At 28.8% G+C, this 27,112-nt stretch overlaps 2 protein-coding genes across 2 annotated transcripts; one reads left to right on the forward strand and one right to left on the reverse strand.

Annotated features, from left to right (window-relative positions):
- Positions 1-4,662: 4,662 nt before the first annotated feature.
- On the reverse strand, positions 4,663-20,013 carry LOC149878662 (26S proteasome non-ATPase regulatory subunit 12-like). The gene is made up of 11 exons (XM_090071849.1): positions 19,577-20,013; positions 15,385-15,444; positions 15,125-15,253; positions 14,886-14,993; positions 14,734-14,809; positions 14,481-14,659; positions 9,347-9,481; positions 9,094-9,206; positions 8,814-8,991; positions 5,804-5,881; positions 4,663-4,957 (listed from the first exon to the last, which is right to left on the reverse strand). The coding sequence occupies exons 1-11, from the start codon at positions 19,682-19,684 to the stop codon at positions 4,745-4,747; spliced, it is 1,377 nt and encodes a 458-aa protein (XP_089927975.1). The 5' UTR covers positions 19,685-20,013; the 3' UTR covers positions 4,663-4,744.
- Positions 20,014-21,339: 1,326 nt separating this feature from the next.
- LOC145193327 (programmed cell death protein 6-like) lies at positions 21,340-25,304 on the forward strand. Its single transcript, XM_090072232.1, has 7 exons — positions 21,340-21,463; positions 22,886-23,314; positions 23,851-23,978; positions 24,066-24,140; positions 24,438-24,512; positions 24,848-25,016; positions 25,126-25,304. The coding sequence occupies exons 1-7, from the start codon at positions 21,446-21,448 to the stop codon at positions 25,165-25,167; spliced, it is 936 nt and encodes a 311-aa protein (XP_089928358.1). The 5' UTR covers positions 21,340-21,445; the 3' UTR covers positions 25,168-25,304.
- Positions 25,305-27,112: the final 1,808 nt, after the last annotated feature.

The following is a 27,112-nucleotide window of genomic DNA, read 5'->3' on the forward strand; positions in this document are numbered from 1 at the left end:
TTAGAAAATTTAGTATTAAAGTTTTATACATATATATGAGAGTGTTATTTAAAGTTGATCAAATATGCGCCCTAGTGCGGCCAAGTGTTTTTCTGCTTGTGTAAAGTTGAATGTTAAAAAAAGGTTGGGGATATTAAGGAATTTTATTGAAAAAATACTTTGAAAAAATGCAAGTATAAAAAATAATTTTTCATATTTCGTCAGGTTAGAATTATTTTGTTCTATCTCCCATTTTAAATGTTGAAAGAAAGTTTTTGATTTTTTTCTATAAGTAAAAATTATTTAAAATTTTACTATTACTTTTTTGAGAAATAATAACTTATTCTTTAAATAATTTATATTTAAAGAAACTATTTAGAACAAAAATCTTAAAAATAAAATGTATTTTAAAAGTAATCATTACTTAGTAAAATTAACAACTCATTTTCTCCCAACGTTTAAAATTGGAGATAGAACAAAATAATTCAAACCTGACGATTTCTTCTTATTATTTTAATATATGGTGTCTATGGACTAATATATCCCTTTACAGTATTAAAATGTTTTAAATTATCATTCTGGCTACATTTTTCTTTATTATATGGTTTTTTCATTTTGACCAATATTTGAAAATTAGCATATTGACATTTCCGTGGTAAAATTTGCATACTGAGCTTCAAAATCATAGTAGGGAAAAATTTAAATTAGTTTTAGAAAGCTGGGGGTCTCTAGATTTCATTTCAAAAAAAGAAAATACCCCAATATAGATGGTTTTGGGGGGTTTTGCTCACCCTTGGCCCACTGTGCGATGCAAATATTTAAATTCACCATTTACAAATACTAGTATTTGTTCCTTTTACATTGTATTCCGCATTGTAGGCGCACAAATGTTTAGCCTTCAATAAAAATTAATGTTCCATGACATCATTAATTTGTTTTGATACATCTGTGAATTTTTTTAAGTTGACTTTAATATTTCAAAATATCAGTTAATCAAAATCAATTGCTTTATTTCAAATCATCCCGTTGTAAAAGTAAGATAAAAGATTTTTCACGCAAATATAAAATTGCGATTTCATCAAACGATTTCATCAAACGAAAAGTTGCAGAAAGGTGTAATTTGGCTGCAAAACAATTTAAGTGCAACATATGGATTAGATCAAGAATTTGGAAGCGTGTTTTCAAAAATAACTCTCAAAGTGAATCTTATGCCAATTTTGATTACGTAAAAGAACAAAACACTGAACGTAAATGCAAAGCAAATGTAGAAAAACCTGAAAAGATTAGATGTTCCACTTAGCAAAAGAGGCACCATAAGATCGGTAGCACACGGCATTTTAAAATCCAAATAATTAAAAAAAGGAAAACTCATAAAAAGAGTTTCAACCATTAAACCAATTATTACAAAAAGAAAAAAAGAAATGAATAAGAAATATGGCATAGAACTGCCAAAAGTACACTCGTAAGGAAAATTTAAAATGCAACAACGAAGAAACCACCAGCAATATAAAATAGTGGTATTCTTTAAGAAAAGCTGAATTTTTGGCACCTGTGAGACTGAAAGCGAAAGAGGATTTCTCCTTTCTAATATTCATAAATTTGCATTTCTGATTAAAACTTGCATTTCTCTTAACTTACTCTATATTGGCTCTATATTGGCTATCTTGTTACCGTATAATACATTCAGTTGAAATTAGTTGACTTATTAATAAATACTTAGAGGTAAAATTTAAATTTCTATTGGTTAAAATAAAAAATGAATTACTTTCTACAAGTCAGAACCTTCATAACGAAATTGCATAAAGGGTACAAATTCTTTTTTGATGGAACTCGCAACGGACACTTAAAGCACAAAATGCCAATGGCATTTTGTGCATTAACTATTAAATTATACTTCTTTATGAATTCAACTTATCTTTGTAAGGAACGTAAATATTTTCTCTCCATACATAGTTTATTTATTTGCTCGTTTTTGACCGGAGCCGAAATTAAGTTTTTTACAACTTTAAACTTTTTTACAACTTTAAAACGCTTTTTCAACAGATTCAGTTTGAAGCAATTTCAATTTTTAGGCGTAGAAAGTTTTTTAAATAAGGAAATTACCTTAGTTACATTAAAGTAACTTAAATTGTGTTAAGAAACAAGATTTTGCGGTCTGGTGGTCATTTTGTCATAGTTAGGCAGATATACGAATTAATAACACAATTTATCATCCAATAATCTTGTAAATGAAAATAGAGTTTCTTGTTTTAAATGAAAAATTGTATTTTTCGAAACTTGTTTACGTAGTTTAAATCCTTATACAATCGAAGCCAAAAATGGAACAATTTTAGTTTGTGAAGCTCAGTTCTAAAAAATTATTTGATGATTTGAACGCACATACCAACAATCCATATATATCTGCATGTATTAAGACCGCCATTATTACGTGAGAAGAAAAATTTTTCACTCTCCGTTAGAGTTAACCATAATATTAAAAAATTATGTAAAAGATCACCGTTCTTTATGCGGGGTTGAACCCTTTAGCTTACATGGGAAATTAGGCACCGCCGATTCGATTCGTAAAATCCGCAAAAAGCCAATCCGACTTATTTTGCGGATTAAAACAGTCAGTTCGTAAAAATTTTTCGGATTAATAATCCGAAAACTAATTTACGAATCACTAGCAAATTTTTTTTTTGCGGATTCACTTTGTTGTTCGGATTAATAATCCGAAAAATTTTTACGAATCAATTTAACTTTAATTCGCTTAGCGAATTATACGAATCACAATTTGTTCGCGTCACCATTAAATGGTGTGGTCCAAACAAATTTCATTTTTATTATGTGCGCGTCCTATAAATAGTGGATTTCTTTTTTATTTTCAATCAGTCCTATTTGGAAATCTTAACCTACAACAATTCGTTCAACAGATCAAGTCTACTATTCTTCACTTACATTTATTACGGAAAGCCATTATTATATTATTTTTATTTAAAAGTTAAGAATATTTCAAACTGAATTTTTGCGGTTTTTTTGTTTTTTTTTTGGATCGAATTCCTTTGAGAATTATTTCGCTTTGCGGATTGCTTCAATTAGTGGATTGGCCCGATAAAATTTAAATTGTTATATTTCTTCTACTTAAATATTAACAGAAATAAAAATAGAAATAGAGATAAAAACTAGTTTGAAAAGTTGTTACGTTCATTTCAACAATTAAGGCAAATAACCTTTAAATAATTATTTCTTTTATTGAAAGCTTTATGCATGCCTCAAAATTATCACTTTTTGTTAAGACAAATATAAAGGAAAAACTCAAATAATCTGATTTATTCCATTTTTATGTTATTTCATTTTTTTTCTTCTTTTCAGATGCCTAAGCTATCTAATATTTGAGAATTCTTCAACAAGATGAAGGAAAACAAGGCAAAATGTAAGGCCTGTGTCAAGCCAAAAACCGAGGTGTCATTAGAGCTTGCTCACTAATTCAATGAAGATCTTAACAAAAGATTCAAAGGGGAGCTGATGAATATTGAATTTTCTATAGCTCTTTTTTTAAATCCTAACAGGAAGGGCATGTGCTTTGTGGGTGAGGGGAGAAAATTTAAAGCAGTCAAAACTGCAGTAAAGAAAGCGATGGAAGAACTGTCAAAAAAAGAAATTTTGGCTAGCCAAAGCCCTTCAATGTTGGATGATGAAGATGATGAATACTTTGATTTCACTGAACAACTGAGGAAGAATGTGTCTGGTGCAGGTTAAGCAACTCAGTAAAATTCAAGACATTGTGTGGCCAGGAAATGAATTTGGAAAATGATTAACTTTCAGTGTGATTTTGACTTTTTTTATTTCTTAACAAGGAAATCATTTCGTTTCATTGTATATTTGAATATTATAAATAAATAAAAATGAATCTTATTTCAAAAGCATTTTTTATTCTGAATCCGTATAAATCCGTAAAAATAATATCGATTCGATACTTTTGGATCGGATTGCAATTCGAAAAATATTTTTCAAATTGCAATCCGATCCGAAAGTATCGAATCGGATTGCAATCCGAAAAAATAATCCGAAAAAATTATAACGAATTTTTCTCCGATACATTTTTTTCGGATCAAATCAATCCGTAAGTAATTTGAACCGTTTAGCAAAGATAATTCGGTGCATAATCCGCAAACCGATAAACAGTAACGGATCGGCGGTCTCTATGGGAAATTGAATCTAAAGTTGAGCTTCCACTCATCCGTTTTTGCTACGGGAAAGGGATGGGAAAATTAATCACTTGAGCATACGCAGTGATTAATTTTCAAAATAAATTACAAACTGCGCACGCTCAGGTGATTAATTTTCCCTTCCGTTTCCCTTTCCCGTAGCAAAAACGGATGAGTGGAAACTCACCTTAATTTATCGCCAGAATAATGTATTTTGTACATGGAGAGGCGTTTGTTTTGCAGTAATATATTTAAGAAAGAATAAAAACATCTTTTTAGGTGGATAGAGAGAAAAAGAATTCCATTTAAAAGTAATAACGGAATCAAATTGCGCAGTAAAGAACAACTAGGTTTAGCTTCTGCATAAGAAAGTGGACCTTATTTCTATTCTAAGAAACTAACCCTTCTTCTGGTACTGAGCAAATAAGGCTGACTCCAGTGCTGGGCAGTGAGATTATTTTTTACTCACAAAAGAATCATGAAAAAAAAATGGCGCTTTATACACAAAAATGTGTTTATCAATATTTATAAACTTGTCTTTGAAATCCTAAAAAGCCAAAAAAACATGACAACATTCGTTAATTAAGCAGCTGGTGGACCATCTGTTCTTTTGTGATCAAGTGAGTAGTCTTATTCAGCAGGTCCATTAATTCAGAAACATCACGTGACCATTCATTTAATGTGTCTGCCGCATCTTTTGGTGGTCTAAACACAACAATACCGGCAGGACGATCGATTTTTGCGAACACTGTTTTAGAGGTTACCAAATCAGATATGAACTTTTCCGACTCCTAAAGATAAATTTTAAAATTCTCATAAGCGCAAGAATTAAAAAGTTCCAGTTTTTTGTTAACATCGGTATTTGCAGTTTTGAGATTTTAAACAAGATAAAGAGGAATAAGGAGGTAGCAAAGAGGAGTAGGATAGCGAAGAGGAAGAAGATAGCAAAGAGGATTAAATCAAAGACCAATCGATCCCAAATTTCCCTAAAAAGAATTGCGCTAAAACGAGAAGGAAAATCACTGGAAACGTGTCAAAGTTGAACCAAGTAAAAGTAAAACACATGCAAGAATTCAAATTTGTTACAATTCAAATTCGTTAAAATGTTCGCTTTTCAAAGGTCCCTTCCTAGCCTTTAATTGACGTGGATTTTGAACGGTTCAATATGTAAAATTCTACAGATGCATAAAACAAACTAGCGAGTTTATTCTATAGGTCTATACGCAGCAATATAATTCGATCGGAGTGTCAACTTGTAGATCTTGTAACTGTTCGATTTAAAACAATAGTTAAATTATTCGAATGTAATAATTCTTAACTATATTCGATCACGTTTTCAATACTTTTCAATTTTTGATGTAGAGAAATAGTATTTTCAAATCAACGCAATTTTTGTAAAGGAATTCGGTTCTATCATTCGTCGCCATAATAAAAAAATAAAGTAACTTTCTGTGTTTAAAAGTAACTTGTGTATAAAATAAAAATCACCAGATAAAAAGATAAAAAAGATTTTAAAAACCATTATACATACGTATTTCTTATTAAAATTTGATTTAAAAAAAAAAACAACAACAAAAAAACAAAAATAAAAAAAACACCACATTTTTGTAAAAAGATGTGGAATATTTGAAACCTACTTGAATGGTTAAGTCCAACAGTTCAGACATTCTGGTCATTGTGATTCGTGAATAATATTTCTCCATAACACGAATATTCTAGAAAAGAGCGATTATTTATTCTCTAACAAGATATTTAGAACTGAATAAAGAGGATTCGTTTAAATAGCTAATACAAACAACCAGTCATTTAACTGCCAAATAAAACGGCCTCCATCGTTAGTGGATTTGTTTTTTCTCCATTATATTCATTTATCTTCACTAGATTTATTTTAGTACATTGTTGTGTAAACGCGTTAATATAAAAGTTAGAACTTTAAACCTAGCAAATTTTTTGATTAAAAAATAACATTCGATCCTGTGAACACAAAAAATAACATTCAAGCCTGTGAACACATAAACAGAAAATCATTAAGATAATTTCAACCAATTAACATTGACTTTCATGGAGGAGTTAGAAATTAAATCTTTACTCATTTGGAGATTCACGATAGACAGTATAAAAACGTAAGTAAATCTTTACTCAAACACAAATGAGAAATTGAATTAGCTATTTTAGTAACCCCAAAGTTACAACTTTTCAGAAATTTACTTGAAAAGCACAAGTCTTTTTGCAAAAGGTAGAATCAATTCTTCAGATACACAACTTTAACTATACACAGCATAAGTGAGGAATGTAGATATTGGCTAAATTGATCCATTAAAAGAGACTTTTGTTTGAAACCCCAGAAGTCAGTGTATTTTGGGGTTTCTGCCAAAACTTTTTGATTTTTGCAATTTTTATGTCATTTACTTTGTTATTTGAAAACATAAAAACAAAAAGAGCTTTCAAACATCTGTTCATCTACAGAGAATAAAAAGAGAAAAAAAAGGTCAAAGCTCATATAAAGAACGATTCTGAAATTTTGACACAAAACAAACAGGACAGCTACCTAATTAGCCTTCTTAGTGCAAGTAAAGAAGGTTACCAGATAAAAAATCTATTAAACCATTTCTAAGTTGCAACTTTATTTGTGATTTTTTTATTCCTTCTAGGGAATTAAATGTGCTACAGGTTGAAGACTTTGAAAACTTGTTGCTGCATGTAAATCACCAGAGAAAAATCTACACCAAGAAATGCTGTATAGGGTACGTGACAGACATTATGAAATAGCATATTTCAATTTTCTAGTCTTTTAAAGCTTGATATCACTGCAATGATAAAAATACAACACAAAATATCACTGCGATGATAAAGCTACAACGCAAAAACTTTGTTCATTTCTAAGTTTTTAGGAGTGAGATTTTCTTCATAGAAAAAATAAACAACAGTTTAAAAAAACACTAAATCTTCTTTTTATAAATTATAGAAAAATTTATAAAGAGAAGGTTTACTGTCAAAGAAATTTTACAAGTCAAGAAATATGCAGTTAAAATAATTAGCAAAATTATAAATGATGTTATTAAGTATATGTTTATAGCTTGAAAAAATAGTACACTTAAAAAATGTCTTTTTGCAAAAATAATCTTAAGAATAATAATGCTCATTTCAACATCTACCATGAAGGAAACAAAATAAAAGCACTAAATGTTATTTATTGGACCTCATTGTGGACCCTAATGGTCATTTATTTGGACCTCAAGAAAAATATCTTCTGTTACAAAATAAAAGCAATACTTTAATTAGATTGATATCAGCCTATCAACATAACAATTTTAGAGAATCAACTTAAATACTTTATTTTTCAAGGTCCATTAAAATTCTTACCTTGCAACAGCAATTTTGGTGTTTTGAAAAGAAAATAAAAAAGAATTGAATTTATACAACTGGACAATATTCTGAACAAATAAAATGTTCCTTGGAAAGTCAAAAGTTTGCTGTATTTATAGTTGAAACTAATGCCATTAAAGACTAAAAGAACTACTAGCCTCAACATCATAAAAAAAAGGTCTTTATAGAAACTTCTGGAAGAAATACCTCAAAAGATTAAAAAAAAAAATGTGTTCAAATTTTCTCAGTTTATCAAAAGAACAATGATATAAAGAATTCTGAAATGATGGTAAAACATTTAACAGTCTATCAATAAGTTAATTTTGACTCAATGACCCATAACATGAAACCTATTGACTCAATGACCCACAACATGAAGCCTATTGAGGTCTCAAGTGAGTTGGGTTAACCTAGTTGCTTACAATAAACAAAAAAAAAAGCATAAAAATTGATGCACCAAGAAGTTGTTTGACTTCAGTTCAGATAAACTTAGTTATTTTTATGACAGTATTGTTAATTGGCCTTTTAAGACATGCAATGAATTAGAAGTTGCAATGATTTAGAAGTTTGATTTAAAACTTTGTAATTGACACTATTAATTTCATATTTATCTTAAAAATAAACAAAGAACCTGGGTTTTGGGTTTTGGTTGTTTTACAATTTTGACCTTACTTTTATTCTTTTAATCTTATCTTTATCTTATTGAAATAGTTATTTAAGAATTCCCATATGTTCCATAAAGGTAAAGGAGTTCTGCTAAAAATGAATGCAAACATTTTGGAAGGGAAAAAGAAACTAGGTGCCCACTTTTTAAAAAAAAACTTTTTTTTTAAAGCATTTAAAAACTTTTTTCACTCATTTGTTTGTTAAACATATTAATTGGTATTATTACATCAATGTGGTAAAGTGAGTTTGAATTCATTGATAAGAATAATTAAACCATGTTTCTCTGACATCTTCTAAATTTTCAGGGGGGTTTAATAAGAAAATAAAAAATGAAATGCTAAAGGTTTTCATCATTTAATTCTTACTATAACTCTAAAAGAAAAAAAATAGGTAGATACAGCCATTGCTGGTTGATTCAAATTTGTTAAGAATTCTTTTAAAATGGTTTTTGTAGAAAAGTTGGACCAAAGGCTTAATTACTTTTAGGGGTGTGGTGGGGGTGAGAAGTAGAGTATGTTGGAAAGTTTGTCTAGAATTCGATGGGAGAGGATGGTTTTTTCAGATTGTGTGCTTTTTGTAAGATAATAAATGGGCTGTTTACAATAAGGCACTTACATGTTCTACAACTCTCTTTTTCAGTTCATCCCACCTCCTTGCCCCAGCATCTATATTTCTATTAAAAACACCAGTCACAGGATTTTCTAATGTTCCAGTGCATAAGTCTTGTTCATAAAGTTGCTGAAACTTGCTCCACTGAATAAGTTCTTTAGTAGTAAAATTTTTTAACATTTGTCTAAAAAAAAAAATAATACAAACACATAAGTACCAACACATAAATATATATATGCAAAACAAAAAAGACTATAAAGATTCATATCCACAGAAATCCACGAACTTGTACAAAGGTATAGTTTCAAGGTTTGTCTCCTCTGATATTCTTGCTAAAAAATCAGCTTGTTCATTGTTGAAAGGAGAGAGCAAAATATACAGTACCACATTGCGTAAAGCCTAAAAAAAATTCTAAACTTTTATAGTAAATACTTGTAAACCAATCATAGTGTGTTAAAGAAGATTAAATAAAAAATACAAAAAAATTACAAAAATAAATATGAAAGAAATTATGATGAATATTAAAAAGCTTTATTTACCTCCTTCATTTTAAGGGAATCTTCTAAAATACACGGAGTCTTGTAAACTGCGTAGTAGTGTCTACATATAGACAGGTATTGAGAATCATTATGGCAAAGTTCAATCATTAATTGGTAGTACTTTAATTTAAGAGCCTGAAAAATTTTTAAAGAAAAATGTAAAACTATTACATATATGCATTTATGTGCATCAGATACATATTAGAATATGCATATATATATATATATATATATATATATATATATATATATATATATATATATATATATATATAGGGTAAAGTAGGGTAATTTCGGCAGGGAGATAATTTCGGCACCCCTTCAAAAAACACCTAAAAATATTTATTTATTGGAATAATTAAATCATAGTTGGGTATTGTAGCAAGATAAACAATTTTCCTAAAAATATTGCTTTAAACTTTTATTTTTACATTATAGGTGCATTAATTTATGATTATTAGCTTTTTCTTAACATTTTTACCTATTTGAAAATGTTGGATAAATGATTTTTTCTCGAAAATTTTTACCAAAAGTTGTTATTTATTTTATTCAAAAATATAAACTGAATAAAATGTGAGCAGCAATAAGATAAAAATCAAAGTATGTTACAAGATATAAAAGTTTCTCCAAGGACTGCTCTAAGGAGATAATTTCGGCTTATTAATAGTTTTTAATTTCGGCAGTGCCGAATTTGCCGACCTGTGCTTTCTCTGAAACCAAAATGTAAATAACCGTTTGAAATATTATGTATAGAAGAAGTTGATTTTAGTAATTCAGATAGTAATAAGATAATAACGAGTTAGGAAAAACTTGAATTCGTTAGTGTCTCTGTGAAACTTAATAAAATAATAGTTCCCCACCATATAAATTAAATTTATGTCATACAATAAATTAATAGTTCATTAATTATATATATATATATATATATATATATATATATATATATATATATATATATATATATTATTGTGTGTTAGCATTATATAATGGATTCAAAACGTGTAAAATATGGTAATTGGTCAAATGAATCATTAAAACTAGCAGTAAATGCAGTTTTAGTTGATGGATGCTCGAAATATTCTGCTGCTAAACAATATAAAATACCAAGGCAAACGCTACATGACTATATAAAACGAGTTTCTGTTGATAATTGTGTTAAAAAGTTAAGAGCAGGGCACCCAATAACACTCTCAGCTTTTCAAGAAAAAGAACTTGTTGAAGTTCTTCTGACTATGTCACAGAGATTATTTGGTCTGTCTCCAAAAGATGTAAAACAAATGGTATTCCAGTTTTGTGAAGAAAATGGGATTATTCATAAGTTTAATTGTGCAACTAAGTCAGCAGGAAAAGAATGGTTTAGGGGTTTTTTGAAACGTCATAATAAACTCTCTGTAAGAGTTGCTGAATCAACGTCATTGCATCGAGCCATTGGTTTTAATAGAATAAAAGTTAATCGTTTTTATGATGAACTAGAAAAAATAATGTTTAATGCTGATGAAATGCAGATTATTCCACCAGCAAACTTATTCAACGTAGACGAATCTGGATTGTCTATATGCCATAAACCAGGAAAAGTTGTTGCCCTGAAGGGAAAACATAGTGTTGGTGGCTTAACAAGCTCTGAAAGAGGAAAAACAATCACAATAGTTTGTTGCCAATCAGCAAGCGGATTTTTTGTCCCTCCAATGTTGATTTATCCACGTATTCGAGTGAGACCTGAATTTTTAGATAAAGCCCCAATCGGTTCTATTTCTGGTGGCAGCAAAAATGGGTGGATAACAACTGATTTGTTTGAAAAATGGTTTGATCATTTTTTAAAAGCAGTCCAGCCACAGTCAAGAGACCAACCAGTTCTTCTAATTTTAGATGGACATTCAAGTCATAAAAAAAATCTTAGTGTTATTATAAAAGCTCGCAAGACAAATGTTATTATACTATCACTTCCGTCTCACTGCACGCACAAACTGCAACCACTTGATGTTTCATTTTTTAAAAGTCTCAAAATATTCTATGATCAAGAAGTTGGTACTTGGCTTCGTCACCATCCAGGTCGTCCTGTAACTGAATTAGAGGTTAGTGAATTATTTGGAATAGCTTATGGGAAAGCTGCAACTGTTCAAAATTGTCAGTCAGGGTTTAAAAAATGTGGAATATATCCATTTGATAGAAATGTGTTTACTGAAGAAGACTTTGCTGCAGCTAAGGCTACTGATCACTCGTATATTGTATCAAAAATTTCAAAACCAAATATTACCTCTGAAATGCACCCTACTCTCGACAATGGGTTAGACTCTGCTAAAGATTTAGATCATGTTGATTTTGTCACAGAATGTGTAATTGCTTCTCAAAAAGGTAAATCATTTTAAAAGATGTATTATTTTTACTATCTTCCACCATTTATTTAAAACACAAATGTAATTTTTTTAAAATCAAGCAAAATAATAACTTATCTGTTGTTTTATTAACCTAAAAAAAAGTTTCTTAAACAAATAGTTCAAATTTTTTATAATTTATATGTTGCCTAATTTTATTCACCTTTTTTAGTTAAATATTTTTATTTAGAATCTGCTTCACCAAACTCATCATTTACACTTCAGAAGTCATTAGAATTAGCCACCTCTGATGAAACCTCACAACCTCATGGTGTTACATTCGGATCACTAGCTGGACTTGACATTAAAAATAAAAAACGAACAGGTATAAAAAGGAGGGTAAATCATGCTGAAAAAATTACTGGATCACCATATAAATCTCAGCTAGAGGAATCTTTAACTTTGAAATATAAGAACAGGCAGCCACGTAAAAAGTGCATTAAAGAAAATATATCTACACATCAAAAGACGTGTTTGAGTAACCTTGATGCTAAAAGTGCAATTAATAAACAACTTTGTGCAATGTGTCAATACAGTTATGGGGATCCTGTCGATCCATACTTAAAGGATAATTGGGATAAATGCCATAAATGCTGTAGATGGTGGCATGAGACATGTGCTGCTATATGTGGTGTTTATGCTAAAAAAGTATTTACTTGTGATGACTGTATGAAACACTGATTCTTTAAGCTGTTTTTTAACTTTCTTAAATAAATCTCTTTTTATAAAGTTTTCTTTGTATTTTATTTTTTTATGTTTAACTATTGTAGTTATGTAAAATATTATTTTATGAACTACTTATGAGCTTATAAACATGAATTCTTATTTAAACAGAATTTAGAAATAATCATCGAAATCATAGAAATTAGTAATCATTTTATTTACAATTTTACTTTACAGGCACATTTTTCTAATAAGGTTTCTGTTTTGGGTGATGTATTCATACTTTACTAAAATAGGTGGTTCAAAAAATATGAATCTTTGCAATTGCAACGCCCTTAATTAAATGTCAATTAGGTGTAACAAATTCCATTTAAGAGACAATTACTTTATACAATGCAGATTTATAGCTGTTTATAATATTTTAATTATATTAATGCGTTTTCAACGAACATCTTAATTTTCTTAAGTATGCCGAATTTACCGTATCATTGTGCCGAAATTACCATACTAGGTCGCTAATTTCGTCATTTTTGAGTATTTTGTAAAACAAATTTTACATAAAACTTTGTAAGTTTGAAACAATTTTTTAACTATTACTTAATAGATATATCTGCAGGACATCGATATGCATGATTTTTTAACGTTATTAAAGCAACCATTGTCTATAAACAACAAAATAGCTTAATACGCCGAAATTACCCTACTTTACCCTATATATATATGTATATATATATATATATATAAATTTAGAGATGTAAGTGCCATACTTAACCCCCCTCCCTCCCAACACAAATAAAAAAACTTTTATAAAGTAAAAATGCACACACCCCCAATGGTTTTCTGAATCATGCTGTTTTTTCCTGAAATACACCTAAGTTTTTCATGTCATGTGATTGCCCTTTGGTTTTATGTTATAGATTATGTTGAAAGAGCAATTAAAAATAACTGTATAGTCAAGGCAATGGAGAAAAATACTTCATCAAAATAATACAATGTGTTCCATTTCTTGGTCAAACTACAATAAAAGCATTTTTATAATTTTTTGAATTATCATTTAACCACTGAGGTGATCAGACATGGAGCAAGCAGCATATTAGGTAAAAGTCAGGAGTTGCTGTGTGGTTTAACCAAAAGCAGCTAATCATCATTAAATATTCTTAGTAAGCTTGCCAGTTAAAGACTTTACAAACAATTACAAACTTTTAAGGTTCATAACTATTGCCTAAATTTTTGTGCTCATAAAGTTCAATGCTAAAAGAGAGCGAATCGGATTCTTGGTTCAATAATGCAAAATAAAGAGTGCTACCTAATGTAATTAAATCTTATGAAAAAGATAAAGTAAAAATTATGTGCTACAATTGTAAAATTTGAATGTATTGATTATTTAGCAGCTTCAACTCTGGAAGAAATTTTAAATGTTGTCTTTGCAAGCTCTGTTGAAAAAGATAGTACACCATTTAAATGAAGTATATAGCCAAAATATCAATAGAATTTAAAAAACAAGAAGTCAAAAAAGAGAGATAATATAAATGGAAAACGTGATGACATCCAAAACAGCATGAAGATTAAGATTTAACATCAAATACCATAAAACCTTAAACTATTTTACTATTTCTCTTTGAGTCAAAAACTTCATTCGCAAAGAGATTTTTTAAATTGAAAACCTGTTTATGTTTATGAAAACCTGTTTCCAAATCTGTTTCAAAAAACAGCATCCAGATTGCAGTGCTCTCACAAAAATGTTACAAGTGTTAGTGATAATGTTGAGACAGGAGAAAAGCTATGTAATACTAATGACAAAACATTTTTGGAAAATCAGTTCACTTCGGCCTTTTAAAGTAGAAGTCCTTATGTGTAATGCAGTTTATGGACTTAGAAATTTGAAATTTGAATGAGTAAATTAGAAAAGTTTTCACATTTGTTGAAATTATATATTTTGGAATAACGAAAAAGAATTCTAAGTCAAATTCTTAAGGTAACATTACTCTTTTTGAAATGTTTTTGTTTAAAGTGGTTGCTTTGGTCTCTCTTATTAAATTTTGTGTGGTTAATCCTGTAAATATAATAAAAATAAAATTTTTTCTATCATTTACATTTACCTGTTCTTTATTATCATCAAAGAACTTTGTATTGATTTTTTTACAAATGATTTGTGTTCGAATAAAGTCTTTCTTTGCCAAGCACAGCCGCATCTGCTCCAAAATAAATTCAACTTTTTCTTGCTTTTCCATTGAGCCATATGTTTCCACTTGCAACTCTTGAAGAATGCTGGCAGCTTCTACAATAGAAATTTGACAAAGGAAATGCAAAAAATATTTAAAAACTGCATTAAGAACATTAAACAATACTTACCTGATATATCTCCTTCAGCCTCTTTTATTTCAGACAACTTTCGGGTAATCCGTGCTCTTTCAAGCTCCAAATAAATCTTAAGATAAATGGAAAAATAAAAGAAAACAATCCACAAAATACATCAAATAAAACACCAATAAAAAAAAACAAACCTTGCCAGCTGTCACTGTTCTTAAGGTATCAATTAAATTTAATTGTTCAACTTTTAAATCTATCTGATCAACATATGTGCATGCTTCTTGAACCATTTTTGTAACAGACTTTAAAACAGCAAAATAGAAAGAAAATAATTCAAAGAAATATATATTTAAATTTATGTTCACATACAATTCAATTTATTTACAAATTATTTTAAAAAGCTGTGTTTGCTAATGATTTTTTTGAAAAATACCTGTTTTAACTGCCCTCTTCTCTTTGTAAGATTAATTAATTGCTCATTGAGGAGATCAAAATTTTTATTAGAAAAGCAAATTTGTATAATAGCCACAAGAATTCTACTAGTTGAAAACATATCTGCAGCCTAAAAATTACAAATTACAAATGAGAAAAAATGGAAAAGTGAATAGAACTTGACAAAAAACGATCATTTGAAAATCAAAGTTTTTCAAAAAACATGGACATTTTCTTATAATAATTTAGAAATTTACCAACCGTTCTGGTTAGTTTTTCCAAAGCCATCAATGACTCTAAAGCTTCTAGCAGATTACCAGACTAAAAAACCAGGGAAAAATTTCTCATACTAATAATTCAAAGTTTAAAGTTAATTTAAATCCATACTTTAGTAAAAGCACTGTATGTATGTATGTATGTATGTATGTATGTATGTATGTATGTATGTATGTATGTATGTATGTATGTATGTATGTATGTATGTATGTATGTATGTATGTATGTATGTATGTATGTATGTATGTATGTATGTATGTATGTATGTATGTATGCATGCATGTATGTATGTTTGTAGAGTGCTGTGAATAAGTTTATTTTTGATTTTATCGTAAAAATATGAAGGACTTATGAAGTAAAAAGAAATCATGTTTACAGACACATATATAACAAACAAAAATATCTAGAAATAATTTAATAAAATATGATACAAAAAGAAATAACAATTAACAGTTCGTATGTCCGCCTTTTGCATTGATCACAGAAGCAAATCTCCTGGGAATTGATTCATATAAATTTGTAATGAAATTTTGTGGAATATTGGCTCACTCTCTTTTAAATATTCGGAAACATTCTTCAATATTTTTGGGGTTATATTCAGCCTTTTTTTATCCAAATAATCCCAAACATGTTCAATAATGTTTAAATCTGGACTTTGAGGAGGCCAGTTCATTACTTTGAGAACTCCCTCCTCACACATGTCCTGTAAATATTTTTCGGCCACTCGGGAACAATGTTTGGGATTATTGTCTTGCTATAGAATGAAATAATTACCAATTAGTCTCATTCCAGTTGGTATTGCGTGATGTCTTAAAATTTCTATATAGTGTTCTCTATATAGTTTGTTATTAATTTGATTAAATTACCTACTCCAGATGATGAAATACAACCCCAAAATAAAACAGAACCTCCTCCATGCATGATTGTTGGATGTAGGCAGTCAGGGCAATAAGCCTCTCCTCCCCTTCTTCTTACATATTGTTGTCTTCTGCTACCGAACAATTCAATTTTTGATTCATCTGTGTATAGTACATGGTTTAACATTTCTTTTTAAAAATTTTTATGCTGTTTTTCATATTTAAGTCTTTTTTCTTTATTACCACAATGTAATAAAGGCTTTCGAACTGCAACACACCCTCTTAACCCACCTTTTTGCAAATGTCATCAAATGCAAGATGAGGAAACATTTGTCCCAGTTGCAGCCTGAATGTCTAGGGCTAGTTCACTGGAGGTTTTTTTCCAATTTCTTAGAGATATAATTTTTAAATACTATTATGTTTTGTAAGCTTTGTATATCATTTTTTTTGTATATCATGTTTTGTAAGCTTTGGAGGTCTTCCACTTCGAGTTTTATCCTCATGAGATCCCATATTTTCAAATTTTTTTATAACTTCTCTAATGGCTGTCCTTGAATATTTTGTTTTTTGGACAATTTGTCATTGAGAATTACCTTCTTTATGAAGAACGATAATTTTTTTACGTTCCAGTAGTGGAATTTTACCCATTTTAGCACTTTAATAACAATAAACATAATAATACAAAAGAAAAAGAAAAAAAACGTAAACTAGAATAGGTTTTGCTCTTAGAAAAACAAAAAATAATATTAAACACACAGTATTAATGAAATATCTTTGTAAACTGTACTATCATCTAATATACAGCCTTCACAGCAATAAATAAACAAAAATGCAAGAGCAAACTAAAAACAAACGAGCTGATACAAATTGGGTTCAGATCAGCATGTAGTAAAAATAAACACATTAGATATCTAAATACAAAAATCTATTTAAAATTTTGATAAATATTGCTTTTGTTTGTTGAAATAGTGTTTAGTATTGTTTAAAGTTAGGCATTATTTTATATAAAAAAAATATTGCAGCCAAAATACTATCCAGATAATTAATATTATCAATATATAGTATGTCCAAAAACATGGAAATGTTTTTCTCCCTTGATATTAAATAGATCTTACAGCCTCTGCTGAAATGTGAAAGTTTATATATAGACTCCTGAACTCTGAAAGTTTATACATAAACCTGGTCAGAATTTTATGGATAAATTTTATGCGACCATACTAGTGGATAAAAAATAATTTTCACAATTTTTATTTCACAGTCTATGCGCAGAGAAATGTTTTTGTTTTCCCAAAATTTCAGGGAGGAAAATTAAAAAATTAAAACCTGGTCGATCATGTGTGGTAGAACAAAATCAAAAGAGATGGACCAGGTATAACCAAACTGGCAGACATGTTTGTTTAGCACTGACTTTTATAATTTTGAGTCAAACACTCAAAATTATAAAAATCAATACTATTATTATATTAGCATTATCTAAGCAAATTTTGCAAATAAATAATATGCATACTTGTATGTATGAATTATACATTGACTGTGCAATAGAAATTGTGAAAATTATTTTTTATCCACTAGTATGATCGCATAAAATGTATCCATAAAACTCTGATTGGTTAGTTGTGGTAACAAATGGACAAAATCACAGTTCTGAAACAAATTCTTCAAATCAAGCTATGTAAAATGTCTGAAAAGTCACATGTTACAAAGTACTTACATTGAAGAAAAAACGAACAACTAAGAGGAAAATAGCAGCTGAAAATTATGTGGTGAAGTTAAATTCAACAGCAGCAGCAACAACAATACTTTAATTGCTGCCACTGCTTCTACTGACAAAAGGAATGTTTAATTTTCTAACTGCTTCTCTTAATAGAGCAAGGACCAGCAACAGAAATTCTTTTAATTATTGTTCAGCATATTCTCCCATTTGATGTAGCTTGGTGAAACAATAACTCAGTAGAAATTTCAGAATGATTCAGTAACAGGAAGATTCCCTCAGAGTTTTTTAAAAATTTATTCCTGTAATTTGTAATAATATAAATACTTCATTGTAATATTAAAACTTTCCTTAAATAAAATGTTGACAATTTTTTTTAATCATAACTTTAATAATAATGTTAAACTGATGTCTAAAAATTGAATAGCTCATTTTATAAAACTGTTTACAACCCTCAATGCTGAAGTAAACTGAATTCTCTCTTGTAATTGTCATTAGTGACAGAGTTCTTCTTCCTAACTTTGTTTTAGATGCTTTTTAATAGAATAGCAAAAAAAATTATGTCTTTAGATGTCATAGACATTTGCCACAGGCCCTACTGGTCAATTAATGTGTTTTGCAAATAATAAAAATGTAAAAGAAAAAAAAAAAATTAAAAAATTCATAATTTACTAATTTGTTAAAAAAAAGCAAACTTTTGCCTTTTCCCTGTTATCACTCACTGTTTACTATGCTTAAATTGCTTATATTACACCACTATCATCTCTCATTATTATAGCTATGCCACTGATAAATTTTGATGAAAGATTGAGTTCAGATTATCATGAGGATGTTTCAGTCAACTTTAATTACTTTTAATGCTTAAACTTGAAAAAAAAGTTTTTTTTAATAATCTTAATTTTATATGAAGGTTCAAACATATGTAAACATTTAAAAATAATATTAATATTAGTTCTATGAAATAGTTTTACTAAAATGAAACTGTGGTATTCTTTGTTATTAGCAACTGTGGTATATTTTATTCTAATAGGTAAATTACATAAAAATATGAAGAACTAAATTTTTCTAACAATAAAATATAATCATGTAAACATAAAAGTATTTTATAAATACAATAGGTAACCCTTCAGTTAAGCAGTATATGATAAATTTATTTTTTCATGTTTTATAGTTAAGAAATAAACTTAGTTATTTAAAAACCATCTAATAACACATAAGAACAAAAGCCTTTTTAAAGTTCAATTTTATAATCATTTATTCAGGATTAAGTTTACTTAATAGTGCTGTTGCATTCTTTAAATTTTATACATGTAAATATATTGAAAAAAAAATGAAAAAAAAAAAAAAAAAAAACAGTTAAAACTATGCAAGAGTTTTTTACTGAATAAAATATTGCACCTAATATCAATATTTAAAAGATTTACAAAAATATAGCATTAAGATTAAAAGAAAAATTAAAAAAAGTTACAACTGTAAGACTATCAAAACATATTTGTACGTTAACTTCATTTAGCACATTTTATGCTACTTAATTGAAGGATTTCCAAACAAAATATATAAATGCAAATATACAAGTATGAATAAAAATATGTAAAAATGAAATGCATACCTTTGCTAATTCAAGACACTCTGGGATTTTTTTGTCACAGGTGTCACTATAATTAGCTTCCATTTTTACAATGTTTCCTTTCATATCTGTAACAGTTTCGGTAGCCATTTTATCTTTAGTAGAGGGTATCTTCAGTATGTTCAACTTAGAATATATTTACTTTGGCTGGGATATCTAATTTTGTTAAAAACTTAATATACGATAAATGTATCATTTATAGCCCTAGCATGATAACATTCTAATGTTCTAATTATATCAATTTACTCTAACTTATACACGCATATTTGACAATAAAACATCAAAAGTAAAAGTTTCTCTTTTTCAAAATTCATCTGAGGCAGCTGCACATTCATTAGAATTTAATGAGTACAAATATACATTTAATGTACCCGCCGAATAAAATAAAGTTAACCTTTTCGTTGCGACGAATTCGTGACAACATAATTCCAATAGATATAATTTTGACGGCTTTTGCGTAGATTACCTACCTCGTTTCCAAGTCTTATTATTCAAATCTTACCTTGACTGATGTTACCGTTGTTTTTTCGAGAAATAGTATGACGGTGGCTATTTGTATGAAATTTAGGTAAAAAGCACTAAAAATGTTTATGGAATGAGCTGGATTCGCAAAAAATACAAAGAAGATATGATTGTTTTGGGGGCAAACGAAGTTCATAGACAGTATCTGAGTTGTTAGTTGTAAAAACGCTAAACTTAAAATTCTAGATGAAATAACATGTTTACGCAAGTTTCATAAACCCATAACGTTAATAAAAATTATATAAATTTTCTTATTCATTAAAGCCACTCATAAAAAGTCAATTTGATTTCCTAGCAGAACAGCTGAAAAAAAAATCTCAATCTTTACTACATGCGCATAGCATCGTCTTTTATCTTGCAAAAAAAGATAGTGGATGTGTCACTGATAACACCGCACAAACATAACTGAAGGTTGGATATGATTTAGGGCTGCTTTTACAATACCGCTACACTTTTACCATGTTCAGTTTATAGGAAGTTCCATGGCGATCCAGCAAAGTCTGTGTCGCTCAACTTAAAATAATACTTTCTCCAGAAGAATCCAAAATAGATACCAAGTGAGCTCAACTGATCATGAGAGATTCTCATGAAGACTTCATGCAGAGTTAACAAGTCCATTCAAGAGTGCACAGGTTTTAAAAGACACTATTTAGTCAGGTAATTCAAGATGGGACAACCGCGTTTTGTCGCCATTTCCCGTTTTCTTCAATTTGTCGTCTCAAGTTTATTCATTTTATGATTTCTCACGGAAGTATCACGGAGTATTGCTGATCGATAAACGACGAATTGAGATACGGCACAACGAGAAACATTGAAACGTAAATGAACTTTCAAAAATGAATTAATGACAATTTTGAAAACAAAAAAAATCACTTTTTTTTTCGAAAACTCAAATTTTCTTTATGCCGAAAATTTATTTTTTGAACCACTTGATATTGTGTGGACTCTCTTGAGCTTATTCCCAATCACCTGATAATTTACATCCATCGGTACTGAGAAGGATAAATTATAATTTGGTCGTTTTCAATTACGAACTTTTGTAAAATAAGTCGATTATAATTCAGTACCACTAATGAATAATCGGTCCTGTATGTCACAGATCATTTTCGATTATCTTAGTAAAAAGTAACAAAGAGCGAGCTTAAGCGATTGATGGTTCCTATTCGCCAACTAATAGATGGTATTCCATCCTTATAATTACTAATCGTAATTTACCTGTGGCTCGGTAAATTACCTGTTGCTCTCGCTAAGCAATAAACGAAAGTGAAAACGATAGATTATTCGCAATACAAGCGTATTTATTACAAGATTTCAGCTGGATTATTAATAATGGCCTGGAATCAACAAGTGAGTTATTTTTTTGCTTTTTTTCTTAGCGTAGTTTTTTTTGACTTTATTTACGAATGATTTTGGTTGAGTTTCTCAATTAATTAAGATTACAATCTCCTTTAGTCAACTCCCAATTTTATTTAATAAAAGAAAAGTTTAAAAGCCATATGCTTAGACGATAACTTGGATTTAAATTGAACTTTTACAGTCAAAATTTAATTGGGAGCTTTTGCAGAGTTGTAACTAACTGTGATACTTTTTAATATTTGGAGAATACTTCTTATATTTATCCAGAATTTATTTTGGAAATATTTTATCAAAACATCTGACTGAAAACAGTAGTCTTTAATCATTTGTTGCTTTTTTGATTTTCAAGCTGATTAAAAGATTTTCTCAAAAAGATAATTCTCCACTTCATCTATCATTAAGATTGTACAGATTGTTAATTCTTAATATGTGTTTTGATATATGATTTAAGATATCAATAGACTGAAGCAAAAAAGTTTATGCATAAACTTTCAGTGTTCAGGAGTCTATATATAAACTTTCACATTTCAGCAGAGGCTGTAAGATCTATATAATATCAAATGATGATAAAGTATTCATTACCATAAATACAAACCTTTAAAATTTTAAAGAGCAATTAGAGAATGAACTTTCATAAGTTAAGTTTTTAATGATTTTAATAAATTTATGACTAAATGAAAATTTAATTCAAATTATTATTTATTCATAAATATATTTTTAAAAAATATAAAAAATTGTTGAGATCATATTAAGTTTAACATTTTCATAATTACTTTAAAAAGTTTTCAAGTTTGCTCTTTCAATGCAAATAAACTGATATTTTAACAAAATCATTTTTCTCAAAATTTTAACGCTGACAGTTGAACATTCAAAACACCTCATCATAAAAGTATAAAAATTGTAGTTGTGCTCAAGGTATTGTGTTTCAAGAACATTCTAAGTAAAGCTGATTTTTTAATAAATTCAGGCCCCAAAATAATCTTTAATCACTGATCAAGTAATGTCCAATATTAAGAAATTAGTAATTTAATGTAAACATATAAAGATAGTATGAGGTTATTGACATATTGAAATTTTTTCTGAAAGTTATATGATAATATTTAAATATTGGATTATATTTGATTGGTGGTTATATATTATTTCAAACCCTGCAAATGTAGGTATTGGTAAATAATATATAAACTGTAAAAAGATTCATTATTAGTACTAAGGGAAAACTTAGTTATGGCATGTATATTTGCCTGTCTTTGTACAGATCAAATTTCAAGTGATTGTAAACTGAAACCAGTTATTGAAAATTTTGTTTCTTTTTAAATTTTTGTAAATCATCTTTTAAAAAATGTTTAGTCTAATCAATATTTATGTTTAATAACTTTATGAAACTAGTTGGTAATGAAATTATCTTTAAATTAGACTTCATATGTTGGCTACCAACAGCAGCCTCCTATCAGCTACCAGCAATCATCTTCAGGTAGTTACCAGCAACCATCTTCAGGAAGTTACCAGCAACCACCTCCTGGAGGTTACCAGCAACCACCTCCTGGTGGTTACCAACAGCCACCTCCTGGTAGTTACCAGCAGCCACCTCCTGGTAGTTACCAACAGCCACCTCCTGGTAGTTACCAACAGCCACCTCCTGGTAGTTACCAACAGCCACCTCCTGGTGGTTACCAGCAAAATTCAACAGCAAATTATCAACATCAATCTGGAGGAGGTTATCAAAGACCTTATAACCAGCAACAACCACAGCAAATGCAATATCAGCCAGGAATGGCTGGTCCAATTCAAGGGCAAAGACCTCCTCCTGTTGGAATTGATTCAAATCTTTGGGGTTGGTTTTTAGTAAGTATGTTTATTATAAGAATTTGTTTTATGCTTGAATTCAGATATGCAAACTTCAGATCTTTCAAATCTTTTACATTTTGAAGATTAAGGCTGTCCCCTCCCTTTAATTTATTTAGGGTTTCTTTGTTAAGAATTTTAGAGGTTCTGTAAATTAAAGGTAATTCATCACACAATCATGGTGGGGAGCAGTTTTAGGAAATTATCTAATGCTTAAATCTCCTACCTAAAAATGTACAGACCTTGACAGATCTGTATTTGAATTCAGCCTGGTAGAGGTATTTCCATTCCAATCTGTATCACACTTTTTTCCTTTCTCATTTAAACTTCTTCAAGCTTTTCCCCTCTTTTTCCCTATACAGATGTTTATGTATGTGTATAACATAAATAAATGTACTCTTATAAAATGAAAAAAAACCTCTTAAGATTGACTAATTAGTTCAGAGGTGTGTATGTGTATGTGTGTGCACTTGTGTGTAAGGCAAATGTGAAAAGAGCATGAGTTTGGTTTATATTTCTTACATTTTTTACTATAGGCAGTTGATAGAGATAACTCAGGTGCAATAACTTCTGATGAGTTGCAACAAGCATTACTTAATAACAATTGGTCACATTTTAATGCAGAGACATGTAGGTTAATGATTGGGATGTTTGACAAGGACCGGTGAATCTTTTCTTTTCAACTAATAATATACTTAAAAATGTTAAATTGTAAAAGTTAAGATTGATAAGTGATAATTTTAATTTTTAGATCTGGTACTATTAATGTTTATGAGTTTGCAGCATTATGGAAATACATACAAGAGTGGAAGCAGTGTTTTGACAAGTAATGTTTGCACATATTATATTTTAATATAATGGTACATATCACATACTGTATTATATTATAATATAATGCATTTTATTATATTATGTTATATTACATTAAATAATTTAAAACTATACAATATATATACACTGTTACTAAACAATATGTGATTGTAGAACAACATGTATTTGTAAAAGATGCAAAGATGCATTTTTTTTTTTTTTTAAATCTTTGATTTTTTTCATATTTATAGTTAAGAAACTTTGTTAATATTTTCTTACTTAGACTTTAGTTTATTCGATAGTTTGGTTTTAGTTTTGATCGTGATCGCTCTGGAACAATTGATCAAAATGAATTGAATCAAGCTTTTACAACTTTTGGATATAGACTGTAAGTCCTTAATATTTTATTAATTATACGGTCGCATGCAAATGTTTGGGAAAGAAGTTTTTTATCAACTTTTTCCGTCAGGATCCACATTTTTCCTAAAGGAAATAAATCAGGACCCACATTCTTCCTATAGGAAATAAATTAGAAAAAAGTAAAACACAAGTTTTATCATTTTAGGATAAAAGGACAATTCCCATAGGAAGCACTTTGCATACTAAATTCTATAGAAAATCTCCGTATTTTTTTTATGTTTTAGCGATTTCTAGTTAAGTTTGTGTTTGCTCTGTTGATAACTTTCAACATAAGTTAATATGTTCATATTGGTGTATATTTAGAACTCCCGGCTTTTGCCAGTTATGTATTCGTACGTTTGATCGAAGTGCTTCGAAAACAATGAAGTTCGACGACTTTATCCAGTGCTGTGTCATGTTAAAAACACTGACCGATGCTTTTCGGAAACATGATCTTCAGCAACGAGGTGTCGTTAATGTGAGCTATGAACAGGTATGGGTATTGTATGATGCATAAAAGAAAAAGTCGTTTGTTTAATATTTTCGTTTAATTCATCGCAGCTTCGACAGCACAATATTTGTTTACTTTTTTATACTTGTAGTTTTTAGAGATGGTTCTTGACAACACTTTGACTGGGATTTAATATGGCTTCAGAATTCTCGCCATGTTGTTTTTGGTTCTAAAGGTGTTGGAGTCTTATACATTTAGATCAAAACAAATCTTTTTAAATTTGAAGTAAAATTGAAGTGTTAAATATTAAAGAAAATTTATTTTGATAAATAATGTTGAAATTTTTTAACAATAAGTTTAAGTTTTAGAGTTTGACTCGATTATAAAATAACTATAATCGAAGATTTTGGTTTCTTTGATGAAGAACACAAAATAAGAATTAATCCATAAAATTTTAGGAAGGTCTTAAATAAATCATTAATTGTTCTACTATTTACGAGAAATTAAACAATGAAACAAGGTTGATGAGGAGTTGCCTTAATTGTAAAAACAAATTACAAAATGGGAAGGTTGCAGGATGCGTAAAAACCTATAAGAAATTTTGTTCAAAATGCTCTTTTATGATAAATTTTAGAACTAACCGAACAAAAATTGGTGAATATCGGTTCAATCGCCGCTTTTTTTTTTTTTTGTTTTTAAATTTTTTTTTTTAAACTTTTCTAAAAGAGTCAAAAATGATTAACTTAAAAGCAATCAAAGAACTGGTCTCCGCGATGTCAACTCAAAAAAAAAAAGTAATTCCATAAGTTTTACGAGAAAAATGACCAGTGACGCTGAGTTAAAATGACCAGGGAAGCTGGAGTTCATAGAAGAAATCCAAAGATCTTATTTCTGATGAGAATCTTCTCAAACTTGATTCTGTTTACAACAGTGGAAATAATCGTTAAATAACCCAAAAAAGCCTGATGACGTCATAAAAAACATCAAGAATATTTTTTAAATAAAACATCTTACAGCATTTACAATTGTTGGCCTTATTGCCTCAAATGGAAAGAAAAAAAATCCCTCCTGTGTTTTTTCATGATGGCTTAAAAATTACAGCAGATGTCTATGAAAAAGAAGGTTCAATTCCAGGTGAAATCCAACTTCAGTCCAGACACAAAGATTTTGTTCCATGGCTATCAGCTAATATCTAGGTTTTAGTCAAAGGAAAATGGGCTTTTTAGCAACCCTGACCTAAATCCCTTAGATTATGCCATTTCGGACAAAATTGAGTCCAAGGTTTGTGCTACTTCTTATTCATATTTGAAATCTCTGGAAGTTACTATATATATAACCAGTGGTCAAAAATGAACGACCACTTACATGCAGAAAGTTTGCTTAAGGTTCAAAACTCACCCGGAGGCATTTGTTGCTGTTAAAGGAGGATATTAAATTATTGCCTTGCTAAAGGATAAATAAAGATATTTTATTTATAAAAATTTGCAATTATTATGTTTAGAATCATTTATTATGTTTAGAACAGTTGGCTTTTATAATAAATCACACTTTTTTTACTAATGAGTTTCTACGTATCCTGTTCTTTTTAAAATACTCTAGTTATCTTTACTCATCCATTTGACGCTTTTGGAATGGTAATTTGTTTTAAAACAACAGTTCATTAAAAATTTATTATGAAAATTTTTTATAAAATATCCCTCATTTAGTGAAATAAACAGCAGTTGATACCGGGAGAAAGATATATATATATATATATATATATATATATATATATATATATATATATATATATATATATATATATATATATATGTATATATATGTATATATATGTATATATATATATATATACATACATATATATATATATATACATATATGTATATATATGTATATTTGAATATTTATGTGTATATATATTTATATATTTATATATATATGTATATTTGGTTTGTAACATTTTATGTCAAATTCATTCTCTTTCATATTTAATTCCAACCTAGCTATAATCAACTTTCCTTTTTCTTTCCAGATCTTCTTAAATTGATCTCTTGATTTCGCAAATAACTTCTAGAACCATCAGTTTTTCATATTCTTCCCTAAATAAATTATGTGATTCGCAGAATAAGCAAAGAGTT

This window comes from Hydra viridissima, unplaced genomic scaffold (assembly GCF_058129835.1).
Source record: "Hydra viridissima isolate aposymbiotic clone 2 unplaced genomic scaffold, HvirCarnegie_v1 scaffold_14, whole genome shotgun sequence".
Lineage (NCBI taxonomy): Eukaryota > Metazoa > Cnidaria > Hydrozoa > Anthoathecata > Hydridae > Hydra > Hydra viridissima.